The following is a 13,963-nucleotide window of genomic DNA, read 5'->3' on the forward strand; positions in this document are numbered from 1 at the left end:
ATATCATGGCTGCCAGGGCACTTGCCTCTTGCCTTGTGTACTATTTACCTGGGAATAGGTGAAAACAATGAGAAACCACAAAAAAATGGGAACAGGTTGCTTGCAGGATGTGGATGAGGAAAAAAAAGAAGAAGGGAAAAGGAGAAGCAAAGAAGACTACAGTCCTATATAAACTAGTTGGCATTTAACAGCTAGCAGGCTGGGCTGCTCCCACCACCAATACACCGATGCGGGCCCAGAATTGTTAGCACTTCTTTTGTGTTACCACTTTAGCTGTCACATCTTAGTGGACAGCTGCAGTAGAATATTCATGTAATGTTTAGTTTCACGTTGCTTAAAAACTACAATGAAAACAGCCAAAAGAGGGGTATATAGGAAACGCTATAGAGATCTGTATCTTAAACGAATTTCAGACATGTCTAGATAACCCCCTTCCTCCCGTCATCCACCAGCCCCTTGGCACATACGCATAGGCCACACCTATTCTCCAATCCAAGATTTGTGGGAAGAATCCTGGGAAAATGCAGTGCATCTGTAAAGGAAAACCATAAGACAATAGTACAATCAGTTCAGCAATATTGTTCCATTCTTTGGGGCCCTTCTCAAGCAGGTATTAGAACAGATATCAAACACATCCAGACATGTGCTGCTGTGATGTGACAGGTCAGTATAGTCCATACAAAGGTGTGACAGAAATGCCCAGCAAACTTGAATGGGAATCCCTGTAAGAAAGACAACACAGTTCTCACAAAACCCTGTTATGTACTTCTACACAATCTATATTTGAAGATGCCTGTGTGCCTGTTCTGCTGTCACTGTAGTATATCTAACATAGGGATCATGAGACTAAGGTACAAGAAATTACAGTACGTACAGCAGAATATAGGTATTTTTCCCTCACTCAATATGTGAATGGAATGGGACAGAAAATCAATAATATTGGTGTGGAGTACACTCTACCATTCACTGTGGCTTGCAGTGCATATGTGAAGATGTGAATGGCTGGTTACATTGCTCCCAAAGAAAGTTTTCTGTCTTCATGGACTAAAATCTGTCTACAATTTTTCTTTCTACACACAAAAAATTAATCTTTTCTTCAATCACCTTCACATAGTTCCTACACGATTGCCACCATTTTCCTTAGTTGTCTCCAGAGATGCTATGCCACTGTTTGCAAAGGGGATGAGAACAAAGATATAGGGGGCAACAGGTGGGTCCCTTGCAGATTGGGGTCTGAGTGACTTGCAAGACTTTTCTAATCTTACCCAAACCAAAGCTCTTTCCTGCCTGAGAAAGGAACTAATAGTTGAGATTTTAAATGTGTCTATCTACATCACTGTAATGTCACCTTCTGAAGGTAAGTAATGGCCAGCCAGTCACACACTCTGTAATTTTTTACTGCAAGTTTAGAATCACAACTAAAAAAGAGGAGGAGGAGATTAGTGTTTAATGTCCCATTGACAACGAGGTCATTAGAGAGAAGCCCAAGCTCGGATTAGAGAAGGATCAGGAAGGAAATCGGCAGTGCCCTTTGAAAGGAACCATCCCAGCATTTGCCTGAACCAATTTAGGGAAATCATGGAAAATCTAACTCAGGATGGCCGGAAGCAGATTTTAACCATCGTCCTACCGAATGCAAGTCCAGTGTGCTAACCACTGCACCACCTCGCTCGGTTGTCGTAAATCTCATCAAAATGAGTAATAAGTGATCCTAAGCCATACACATATTGCTAGAGGGATTGTTATTTCTGTTACCTAACAGTTCATATGTATGCAATGAAACACACATTGCCATTCAGATATTGGTCCATTCACTTTCTAAGTACACCTTTGAATGTAAAGAAATACTAAATCTGATAATTGTGTCAGGGAAAACCAATCCAATGCTGCCAGTCTTATATCTGTCTCTTTTTATATTATCTTGTGGTAAATGTACAAATACAAATGTTAAATTTATTTTCAGGTACTTCGTAGCAACAGAAGATGACTCACCAGGTGTACGCCACATATATCGTGTTGGATCGACTGGTAATGAGCTCGCAGCAATGTGGGAATGTCTCAGCTGTGTCTCAAGGGATATGGACAGCTTTGCCTCTGGGTAATTTAGAATGTTTATGCATGAATTATTGTCATTTATCAGATAAAATGTAAATAATAACAACAAGAACAGGTTTTGTAATATGGTAGTTTATTTATCTTTTGTTATGAAAACACTAAGTATAAAATCTGAGAAATAACAACATGCACTGAGCAAAACTGCTTGTTATCAGCCGAGTAAAAGAATCATCTTGAAAATGCAGTTCTAGAACTTACCTGGCTGATAAAACAAGAAGATTTCAACAGTAAAATTCACTGAGGAAGCCTGCATTCTTATATAGTGCACTTCTACAGGGTGGAGGTCCTACATAGCTTGCATATGTTACAAAGCTGTTACTCAAGCTCATGAGACTGCTTATGAGACTGGCCTTCTCATAATGGAGCTGGAATAGAGACATATTGTGGCATTTGTCGAAATTGTGGTATTCTATCAACACAATGAGGAAAAATTAGGTTCTCTAGCACATAAGTTTGGTTTTTGTAAAGGGTCATACCAGGGTCAATGCCTTAAATTTGTTCACCTGTTGCTTGACCTTGCTGCTTCCAGTGTGATGGCCTGCACATTTGTGAGGGTAGGCAGAAACTGTTATACAACCAGCAATATCTGTAAGTGAAAAATTACTGCAACATAATGAAACAAGTTCTATTCACCTGAGACTTGTTTGTGCCAGCTTGAGGAAAGTAATCAGCTGGCTGGAGAAGAACTTCATGAGTTGAGCTCTGTGCTTACCAAAGGCATCATCTTGGTTCAAGAGGAAAGAACATCACCTAAAGCTGATACACCAAGTCATATTTTGGCTCTCCTCAGAAAAAAACAGCCATCCAAAGCCCTTAAAAAAGCCAAATACTAACATCTTTGCAGTGAAATAGAGGGTAATGCAGACCCTTCATGAGGAAAAAAGATATAGGTGTCCTAACAGCACATAAGGGTATTGCAGCTGTATTATTGCAATCAGATAGCTACTGGCAGGAAACTGAGTCATCGCGGGAAAGTCTGAGACACAAAGTAATGAAGACTAATTTTATACTAGCTGTGATTCATAAAACTATCTAACTCCTTAATAACCCAAGATTAGACCAGAATCTGTCAGATGGCTATAATCTTTCTCCATATGGGTTCTGCTAAAAATCTACTTGTTAATGGATAAGGGCCGCTTGAACAAGCATACAGTCAAAGTGTTTTAATGCACACTCACCACCATTAATGTCCTATGTTATGGTAAACTCAAATAATAGTTTTATAGAGTAGCTCTGTTAACTCAAGTTCCAGGAATTGAAAACTCACATATAGTTCTTCAAGAAAAGAACTCTGGAAACCAGGCATTTGAAATCAAAATTGTGCTACAGCTTTGTGGACAATACATTTATGTGAACTCTCAGGTTTTCTCAGCATTAGTGATTGGTAGTATGCTTCTGATGGTTCAACAGGTGTATTGCTTCCATTTTATGTACAATATTTCAATGAAGAACCAGTCAGAATTAAGGCAGTGAGTACATCTAACAACACAAATTGGAGCACGTGAAGAAGATGACTAGTTTGGACACTGAAATATTGTGCTGAACACCAAGGAGCACATCATTAATTTAGCCATTATGGTGAAGACAACCTTGGAATTCCTGAGACACCTGAAAAGCCCACATGACAACATGAAGTTTGTTATGGATATAGAAGAAAATGGATATATACAGTTCCTGGACATTTTGATGAAGTAGAAACAACATGGTACATTTGTGCACTTCATCTACAGGTTAACCTTCCTCAAGAATGGCTACTCAGAGATACAAGTAAATCATTCTCTCCAGATGAATGTCATGTAGTAGATGATTAATGTGGACAGCAGAATTTCAGGGCTGACCACTGCCAAGATTGCCAGGATCCTGAAAAAGTACCACATAAATACCATACTGTACTCAATGCACAAAAGGATTAGTGATCTTTGTCAAAGATCAGCTAGGGCTATGGATGCCTGGAATTCACAGTATTTGATGTGATTCTGGATGACAGACTGGACAGACTACATGCTGTATCTTACAACACTCTATGGAGCACCTAATAAGTGTTTTCTTTGGCCAGTCTGAAAACGCAGAGCAGAGCATTAAGGAATGACACATGTTTGATTTCAAACAGATGAAGTTGCATTGTGATGCCACTGGATTCATGATCAAAGAGGCAGTAGAAATAAGACTTTCATTGATACCTGGAAACAGTGACACGAAGGAGTTGGTTAAATCTGCTAGCTGTTCAGCCACTCTTAAGAGACAAGCTATTAAGTTTTACAAAGCCTTTAAGCTTGCTATAGATAGTCAGTAGGGTTGGGCAGATTTCCCACAGTATAAGTGGCTTTTCATTTCATCTGACTGTCAAGTTCATCACATAGTTAATTAGTTAGCCTGTTACTCCAGTAGTCATATGAAGTTGTGAGAGTGATCAGCCAGATATGGACAAGGTCAATAGAAAGTTCACACATTAAGTTAAACTTCAAGTTTATGAGTGACATCCCAGTAAGTAAAATTATAATACTGACCATACACCAAAAGTGGTCTTAATATTTTAGAGCTTCAGAATCTTTAGGACTACTTTTGGCTGATTTAACAGCAGTCTAATAATCTGCATGCATGATGTTCTATCCAAATGGAACTTTATGCCTCTGATCTGCTCCACTGCTCCATCTATGTAAGGTGATGACTGGACTCAAACTGCCTCACCTGTATTTCTTTCTTACTTTCTTTCATGCATCCATCCAACTGCCATCATGAAAATAATCAAAACATTTCTTGCTTTCCTTGGTAGATTACAGATGCTCATTATATCTCAACAGGCTGAGTCCTTGTGCTGCTTTCTGGGCATAATGCCTATTTTTCATTGACAAAGAGGCCATCAACTGATTCCTCTTGTAGTTACAATAGTGCACCAAGATTTTTCTTGATTACTGCTTGACCAAATTCATAGTTTTAAGAGGTGGTCCTAATTCAGTGAGAACTCAGTGTCTGAACATACTTCATAACAATCAAGGAAAGGACTGACATTGCACCTTTTTATAGATCTACTACAGGAAAAGAAAAGTATTACAATGCAAATTTAAAACAAAGTTTCAGAACTGTGCAGGAGTATGTACCAAATGATACAAGGTTAAATGATGAAAAAATGCAAATTCCTCAAAAATAAATGAATTGCACTGCTAAGATCATGATGAAAAAAGAAAAATGACAGAAAGCTTTTGTGGATATGTACTATGTTAGTAATATAAGAGTAAATCAAAGTGAAATAGTTGCAATAAATTGGCCCCATATATATTGCATATTATCTGCTAGAAGAATAATATTCCTTGGATTATGAGAGATATCTAGTGCTACGTATCTGTATTTGTGCTTGTACATTATGGACCATTTTAATCCATGGGATGGAGATGGGATGGAGATGAGATACAGGAAAACGTTTTTAGATAAAAGCTGTACGAGGCAATGAGGGTCACACATTGCTACTAATGGCTATGACCTTGAACGTGATTTACAAGGGGATTTGGAAGCTACAGTGATTTTTTAAAGTGGGAACCCCAATATTTGAGTCAATATTTGAAAACAGGGCAAATTTTATGGATAAAATGATACGTTATTTAAGGTCATGGCTAGTTCAGTGAAGGACAAATAAGCAAATATTTTTTTTAGTTCTAGTAGGGATTAATTTAGAATAGAGGAGGGATACAGCAAAATGCAATGTTAGGTACAAACTGGAATGGGCATCCTGAGGAATGAGAGGCAAGAAGACTCATTCAGCAACTTGTAAATCAATTATCTATGTTTTATTTATGTTTGTTTTGTCTTGCAAATGCCACAATAACATTTACACAATGTGATGTATTTATTTTTGCCAATAAATGCGTTAAGTAAAACTTAACAGTCAAACAAGGGGTGGGGGGGGGGGGGGGGGGTCCATGAAACAGAACTCAACCTTCAAATGACCTTCAACAGTTACCTTTAAAATCATGGTTATTCATAATGATATGTGACCTTTTATGCCCCTTCCAGTCTGCATTTAACATTGTATTTGGCTGTATCCATCCTGTATTCTGAGTTAATTCCTACTAGAACTAAAAACATATTTCCTTATTTGACCTTGATTGAACCTTGCCATGACTTTTAATAACGTATCATTTTATATATAAATGTTGCCACTCTTTTCCGATCTTAAATCAAATATTAGGGTCCCCATTTTAAAAAATCACCGTAACTTCCAAATAACCTTGAAAATTGCTTTCATTGTCATGGCCATTAGCAGCAATGTGTGACTATCTTTGCCACCTACAACTTAAATCTAAAACATTTTGTTGTACCTCATCTCCATACTGATTTATTCTCCATTATTGATTAAAATGGTCCACTCTGTATATAATCGCACATCTACATCTACACAGATACTCTGTAAGCCACCGTATGGTAAGTGGCAGAGGATACCCATTACTACTAGTAGGGTTTTCCTTTCTTGTTTCACTTGCAAAGAGAGTGAGGGAAAAATGACTATCTATTTGCCTCCATATGAGCCCTAATTTCTCATATCTTATCTTTGTGGTCCTTCCGTTCAATGTATGTTGGTGGCAGTATTATCATTCAGCAGTCAGCTCCATGAGTGTTCCTCAAAAAGAATGTTGCCTTCCCTCCAGAGATTCACTTTTGAGTTCCGAAAGCATCTGCATATCACTTATGTGTTGTGTGAACCTACCAGTAACAAATCTAGCACCTTGCCTCTGAATTGCTTTGATGTACTACTTCAATCTGACCTGGTATGGATCCCCGACACTGGAGCAGTATTCAAGAAAGGGTTGCACCAGCATCCTATATGTGATCTTCTTTACAGATGAACCATACTTTCCTAAAATTCTCCCAATAGAACAAGGCTGACCATTCGGCTTCCCTAGCACAGTCCTCACATGCTTGTTCCATTTCATATCACTTTGCAACTTTATGCCCAGATATTTAAACAATGTGACACTGACAAGCAGTACGCTACTAATGTTGTATCTGAACATTACAGATTTGTTTTTCCTACTCATAAACATTAAATTATATTTTCCCATATCTAAGGTGAGCTGCCTTTCATTATACCAGCTAGAAATTATGTCTAAATCATCTTGTATCTTCCTTCAGTCATCAGCTTTGACATCTTACCATACACCACAGCTTCATAAGCAAACAACCACAGATTGCAGCTCATCCCATCTGCCAAGTCATTTATGTATATATAGAATAACAGCAGTTCTGTCACACTTCTCTGAGGCACTTCTGATGATACTCTTATCTCTGAAGAACACTAGCTGTTGAGGATAACATACTGGGTTTTATTACTTAAGGAGTCTTCAAACCATGCTCATACCTTCATTAACAGCCTGCAATGGGGCACCATGTCAAATGCTTTCCAGAAATCTAGAAATATGGAATTTGCTTTGCTCTTCATCCATTGTTCACAGTATATCACGTGAGAAAATGGCAAGCTGAGTTTCACAAGAGCAGTGCTTTCTAAAACCATGCTGATTCATGGACATAAGCTTCTCAGCCTCAAGAAAATTTATTACATCTGAAATGAGAATATGTTCAAGGTTTCTGCAGCAAACTGAAGTTAGGGGTATCTGTCTGTAATTTTGTGGGTCCGTTCTTTTACCCTTCTTATGTACAGTAGTCACCTGCACTTTTTTCCAGTCACTTGGGACTTTGTGCTGGGTAAGAGATTCACAATAAATGCAAGCTAGTTAAGGTGCCAATGCTATGGAGTACTCTCTGTAAAACTGAATGTGGACTCCATCCGGACCTGGTGACTTATTTGCTTTCAAATCTTTCAGCTGTTTCTGTTCACCAGGGATGCTTATTACACTACTGGCCATTAAAATTGCTACATCAAGAAGAAATGCAGATGATAAATGGGTTTTCATTGGACAAATGTATTATACTAGAACTGATATGTGATTACATTTTCACGCAATTTGGGTGCATAGATCCTGAGAAATCAGAACCCAGAACAACCACCTCTGGCCATAATAACAGCCTTGATATGCCTGGGCATTGAGTCAAACAGAGCTTGGATAGCGTGAACAGTTACAGCTGCCCATGCAGCTTCAACACGATACCACAGTTCATCAAGAGTAGTGACTGGCATATTGTGACGAGCCAGTTGCTCGGCCACCATTGACCAGACTTTTTCAATTGGTGAGAGATCTGGAGAATGTGCTGGCCAGGGCAGCAGTCAAACATTTTCTGTATCCAGAAACATGCGGTCATGCGCTATCCTGCTGAAATGTAGGGTTTCGTAGGGATCGAATGAAGGGTAGAGCCATGGGTCGTAACACATCTGAAATGTAATGTCCACTGTTCAAAGTGCCGTCAATGTGAACAAGAGGTGACCGAGACGTGTAACCAATGGCACCCCATACCATCACGCTGGGTGATACGCCAGTATGGTGAAGACGAATACACACTTCCAATGTGCGTTCACTGCGATGTCACCAAACACAGATGCGACCATCATGATGCTTTAAACAGAACCTGGATTCATCCCAAAAAATGATATTTTGCCATTCGTGCACCCAGGTTCATCGTTGAGTACACCATCGCAGGTGCTCCTGTCTGCAATGCAGCATCAAGGGTAACCGCAGCCATGGTCTCCGAGCTGATAGTCCATGCTGCTGCAAATGTAGTCGAACTGTTCGTACAAATGTTTGTTGTCTTGCAAACGTCCCCATCTGTTGACTCAGGGATCGAGATGTGGCTGCATGATCTGTTACAGCCATGCGGATAAAATGCCTGTCAACTTGACTGCTAGAGATACGAGGCCATTGGGATCCAGCACGGCATTCCGTATTACCCTCCTGAACCCACCGATTCCATATTCTGCTAACAGTCATTGGATCTCGACCAACGCGAGCAGCAATGTCGCGATACGATAAACCGCAATCGTGATAGGCTACAATCTGACCTTTATCAAAGTCGGAAATGTGATGGTATGTATTTCTCCTCCTTACACGAGGCATCACAACAACATTTCACCAGGCAACACCGGTCAACTGCTGTTTGTGTATGAGAAATCGGTTGGAAACTTTCCTCATTCCAGCATTTTGTAGGTGTCGCCACCGGCGCCAAGCTTGTGCGAATGCTCTGAATAGCTAAACATTTGCATATCACAGCATCTTCTTCCTGTCAGTAAAATTTCGCGTCTGTAGCCCATCATCTTCGTGGTGTAGCAATTTTAATGGCCAGTAGTGTAGTATGTCTTCCTTATGAGAGTCTATCAGATGGTCAAATGACAGTTTGTTTGTATGATTCTCCAGCATAAACAATTTCTTGAACGTGAAATTTAAAATTTTGGCTTTGGTTTTGCTATGTTCATCTGCCACACCATACTGGCCAACAAAGGACCGAGTGAAAGCCTTAGACCTGCTTAGTGATTTTACATAGCTAGCCATATTATTAAGTCTACAACTTTGCTTCCGTCGTTTTGCAATAGACGGCAGTAGCGGCAAGTGGGGTTCAGGTGGATGGTCATAGGTGTAATACAATAAGCTTAGGCATCTGTAAACATAATGCCACAAAAATATTAGTCAATTTGTAATTGCATCATAAGGTAGTCAGTGCTCGACCCCATGTCGCAAAACCTGTCAAAATATACCCTATTCTCCATATGTTGCTCTCTCTGACTACCACCTTTTTCGATCAGTGGCATACAGTCTGGCTGACCAGCACTTCCAATCATATGAACAAGTGCAAAATTGAATCGATTCATGGATCCCCACAAAATACATCCAGTTCTTCTGCCACGGGATTCATATGCTATCCAAAAGATGGGAGAATGTGGTGGCCAGCGATGGGCAATACTATGAAACATAATTGTTTTGTAAGTTTTTCGTGATAAAGCCCCGAACAGACTCATAAAGGTAATTTTGCAGCAGGTCAGTGTTCGACCCCATGTCGCAAAACCCTTCAAAATATACATGGAAACATTGAAATGAGAAGTCCTATCCCTCCCGCCCTATTCTCCATATGTTGCTCTCTCTGATTACCACATTTTTCGATCAGTGGCATACAGTCTGGCTGACCAGCACTTCCAATCATATGAACAAGTGCAAAATTGAATCGATTCATGGATCCCCACAAAAGACATCCAGTTCTTCTGCCACGGGATTCGTATGCTATCCAAAAGATGGGAGAATGTGGTGGCCAGCGATGGGCAATACTATGAAACATAATTGTTTTGTAAGTTTTTCGTGATAAAACCCCGAACTTCGAGAAAAAATGGTGGAAGCAAAGTCGTAGACCTATTAAGACTGACTGCTACACACAAATGTGTAGAATGTGCACCTAGTTAATCTAGTTATATGCTAAAGGGGAATTAAAATTTATTCATAATGAACTATGAAGCCTTACTGAATTATGTACAAAGAGATACTGAGGCAAAAAAGGACATTTTTAAAAGCTGTGCATTTCAATTTTGATTATTTACAAAACAGCCTTATTACCTCCAAAATACACTTCAGAATATAAATAGATTTATCAGTCAGTGAAGCCATTGTCGTAAACGTTTTTATACACATCTGTAGTGACGACTGACAGTTATTCAACCCTCCCCCCCCCCCCCCCCCCCAACTCACTCTCACTCTCTCTCTCTCTGTCTCTCTCTCTCTCTCTCTCTCTCTCTCTCTGTCTCTCTCTCTCTCTCTCTCTCTCTCATGTGTGGAAACAAGTGCAAACCACATGGAGCTAGATCAAATGAGCAAGATATGTGGGGCAAGAGAGTCATACTATTTTTTGTCAAAAATTGGTACACTGGATGGTTGCACTAGGAGAAGCGCTGTTTGTGACAGATCATATCTTTTTTGACAGTCACAGTTAGACAGTTTTCTCAGAACCTTCCTGGTGGAACAAACTCTGAGTGCATTATCCCCCCCCCCCCCTCCTCAACATCAAACAAATGAGGATCATCTCGATATTAGACTTCTCTTGGCAAGCTTTTCTTGGGCAGTGGCAATGACAGTGGCTTGATCATTATTTGGTTTTAGCGTCATAACCATAACACCAGCACTACTCACTAGTGACTACCATGGAAAAAATTCTGAATCAGTCTGGAGCTGTTCTTCCAAATCACAACACGCTCCCACTCAGCACTCTTTTTGCTGCTGAGTCAGAATGTGAGGTACAAATTTCGCAGTGGCTCTCCTCGATCCCAAAGCATGTATTGAAATTTGCCAAAATGAGCTGCAAGACAATCTAATTTAACTCTGACATGTGTTCATGGTCTGTTGTTGGTCTTTGAGCACAAGTTGACACATTTTTCCTGTGTTTGGCCAGTTTCAGATGAAGAATGAGGTTTGTCTGCCGTAAACATGTTACCATTTTTTAAACCCTAGTTTCTATGGAATTATTTTGCAACAGGAATCAAAATTCCACAGCTGTGCATTTTCCAGTTTCACTCACCTTCATAAAAACAAGGAGAGAGTAAAACAGCTGCTCCAAACAAGTTACTGTGGGCTGACAAAAACGTCCCAGATAATGTCAGAGCCAATACTGAACTCATAAGGACTTGCAAAACACATCCCTAGACAGAAAAATGTGTTTACACATGCTCTGCTCCAGGCAGTGCCATTCTGAGAACTTTTGGACAAACCGTTGCATACTGCTGCAGGAGTACTAACAGGCTTTGGTAATTCCAGAAATTTAGTTGTTTATGGTAGGAGATGTTAGTAATGTGTCTCTTTAACTCAATTTTGAGCTGTTGCCTCTCTGTTAATCATTTTAGTGCCAGAATATTGGGCTGCTTTCAGAAATCTTTTTCAGTTACATCTATGTTTGACAGGAAATAGATTGTAAGAATGTAGATTAGATACAACTGAGATATATATTTTTTATTTAACCATTTGCTAACCAAATTATCTATCGCCATGTACAATGTTTCAGGAATGAGACCACAGATATGGAACAAGAATGCTTATATGCATGGCCCCATTTCAGTCCAGGGATTTCTCCACATTATTATGTACTGGAATGCTTGGGACCAGGACCACCATTTCATGCTCTAGTGGAAACTACATCCAATGCAAGAATTGCTATGCTGGATGACCTCAAGTACCTCAGAGACAGACTGCAGAGAATAGCAGTACCGCAAGTATGTGTATACACTATTCGACAGTGAAAGTGAAAGATGAAAGCTTTGAATGATTCTTAGAGATATAAGAAAACTACTCTTACTACAAAAGGTAGATAAAATAATGACAGTGTGAAACATTGAGAGACAAAGATTCTAAGTTGGATATTTAAGACTGAAACCAGTCTTACAAGATCCTGTATATCTGTCAGATTAAATTTAGTTTTTTTCTTACACATGGCATGTTTTCAAATATAATTTTCGGTACTTGTGAAAGAAGTACCAAAAAAGTGATCTAAGATTAGTATGTCCAATACGTAGGGTGAGTCAAGAAGGACTTTACAAATTTGAAATGACATAGATTTTTATTGAGATAACTTACAGAATTGCTAGACGTCATTTTATAGCAAACAGCCTAAAGTTTGATTCATATAGTGCAAGAATACCTCATTCCTCAACCAGGAGTGCCAGTGTAGTGCACAGTTAAAATGGCTACGTTCACTAGTATTGTGTATCTGGATTACTTGAAAAATTTTTAATTCCCCAGATTGATGAAGATGACCATGATGGGACTGTGCAGGATGGTGCACCACCTCATTTCCTCAGAGAAGTTCAAAGTTTCCTCAATAATTGCTTCCCAGATCAGTGGATTGGCCATGGAGGGCCAATCACATGGCCACCTAACTCCTCTTTCTTGGAAGTTCATTAAAGAGTGTGTGTATGTTCCGCCCCTACCATACAATGAAAAACTGAATCTACACTGCCGTTGAATAAGTAATGCCTGATTTGTTGCAATGAGTATGGGAAAAAATTGATTACTGGTGAGTTGTTTGCCACATAACAAATGCTGCTCACATTGACTCAAAATGACACTTCACATTTTTATGTGAAACTTGAGGTTGTTTGCTACAAAATGACATATCAACCAACTCTGTAAGTTATCTCAATAAATTTCTATATCATACCAAAGTTGTAAAGTCCTTTTTGACTCACCCTGTGTAGAGTGTGAACATTGAGGCAGTGAGATATTACTGTTTATCCATCTCAAATCTATACTTTCACTGAGACCTGGTTCTAGGAAAGTTAGCATTTAGCTATTAGACAAAATAAGTTGTCAGTCCAGAGTATTCTTTGTACACATGTACAGTTCATTATGACTTTGTAAATCAGTTCTGTAATATTTTATCTGTTCTACCATTGCCTAACTAATGAACTTTCAAATTGATTTTATGAAAACAGGAATTTCAGGATGGAAACAATGTATAAAAAGTAGGATAGTCAACCATTCACTTGTACCTGCATACACCCAAAAACACTCACCTGTTAAAATGGTGGCACTGACAGAGCAAAATGCATCTAATAAATTACATGTTTCACTCATTCCAATTTTTAAAGTTTTTAAGGAAGTGGTCATTTTTCTGACCAGAACTTTTTTGCTGCTTCTCAGTTTAGCTTCCATAAAGGATTCTCTATAGAGAAAGCCATAAACAACCTCATGGTTGAAGTGCTATTCGGCCAAAAAATAATTATTCTTGTGTTGGTACATCTTGTGACCTTGCCAACACCTTTCCTACAAGAATCATCACTGCATCCACTCTTGTTCTTAATCTACATAGATGATCTTCCAATGACTTTACAGGATGATTCAAAAATTATAATATTTACTGTTGACACAAGCAAACTAACCAAGGGTGCAGCCTCAAACTTACTAGACTCAGCTTACATGATAGTTAAACAGGACTACAA

At 39.1% G+C, this 13,963-nt stretch overlaps 1 protein-coding gene across 1 annotated transcript in view; it reads left to right on the top strand.

Moving 5' to 3' along the window:
* The window catches only part of LOC124619544 (inactive dipeptidyl peptidase 10-like), a 380,569-nt gene that overhangs the window by 308,487 nt on the left and 58,119 nt on the right, over nt 1-13,963 (top strand). The window contains exons 11-12 of the mRNA XM_047146009.1: nt 1,964-2,098; nt 12,031-12,238. Of these exons, the coding sequence (XP_047001965.1) occupies nt 1,964-2,098; nt 12,031-12,238 (343 nt within the window). The remainder of the gene's footprint in view (nt 1-1,963; nt 2,099-12,030; nt 12,239-13,963) is intronic.

This window comes from Schistocerca americana, chromosome 6, assembly GCF_021461395.2.
Source record: "Schistocerca americana isolate TAMUIC-IGC-003095 chromosome 6, iqSchAmer2.1, whole genome shotgun sequence".
NCBI classification, from domain to species: Eukaryota; Metazoa; Arthropoda; class Insecta; order Orthoptera; family Acrididae; genus Schistocerca; species Schistocerca americana.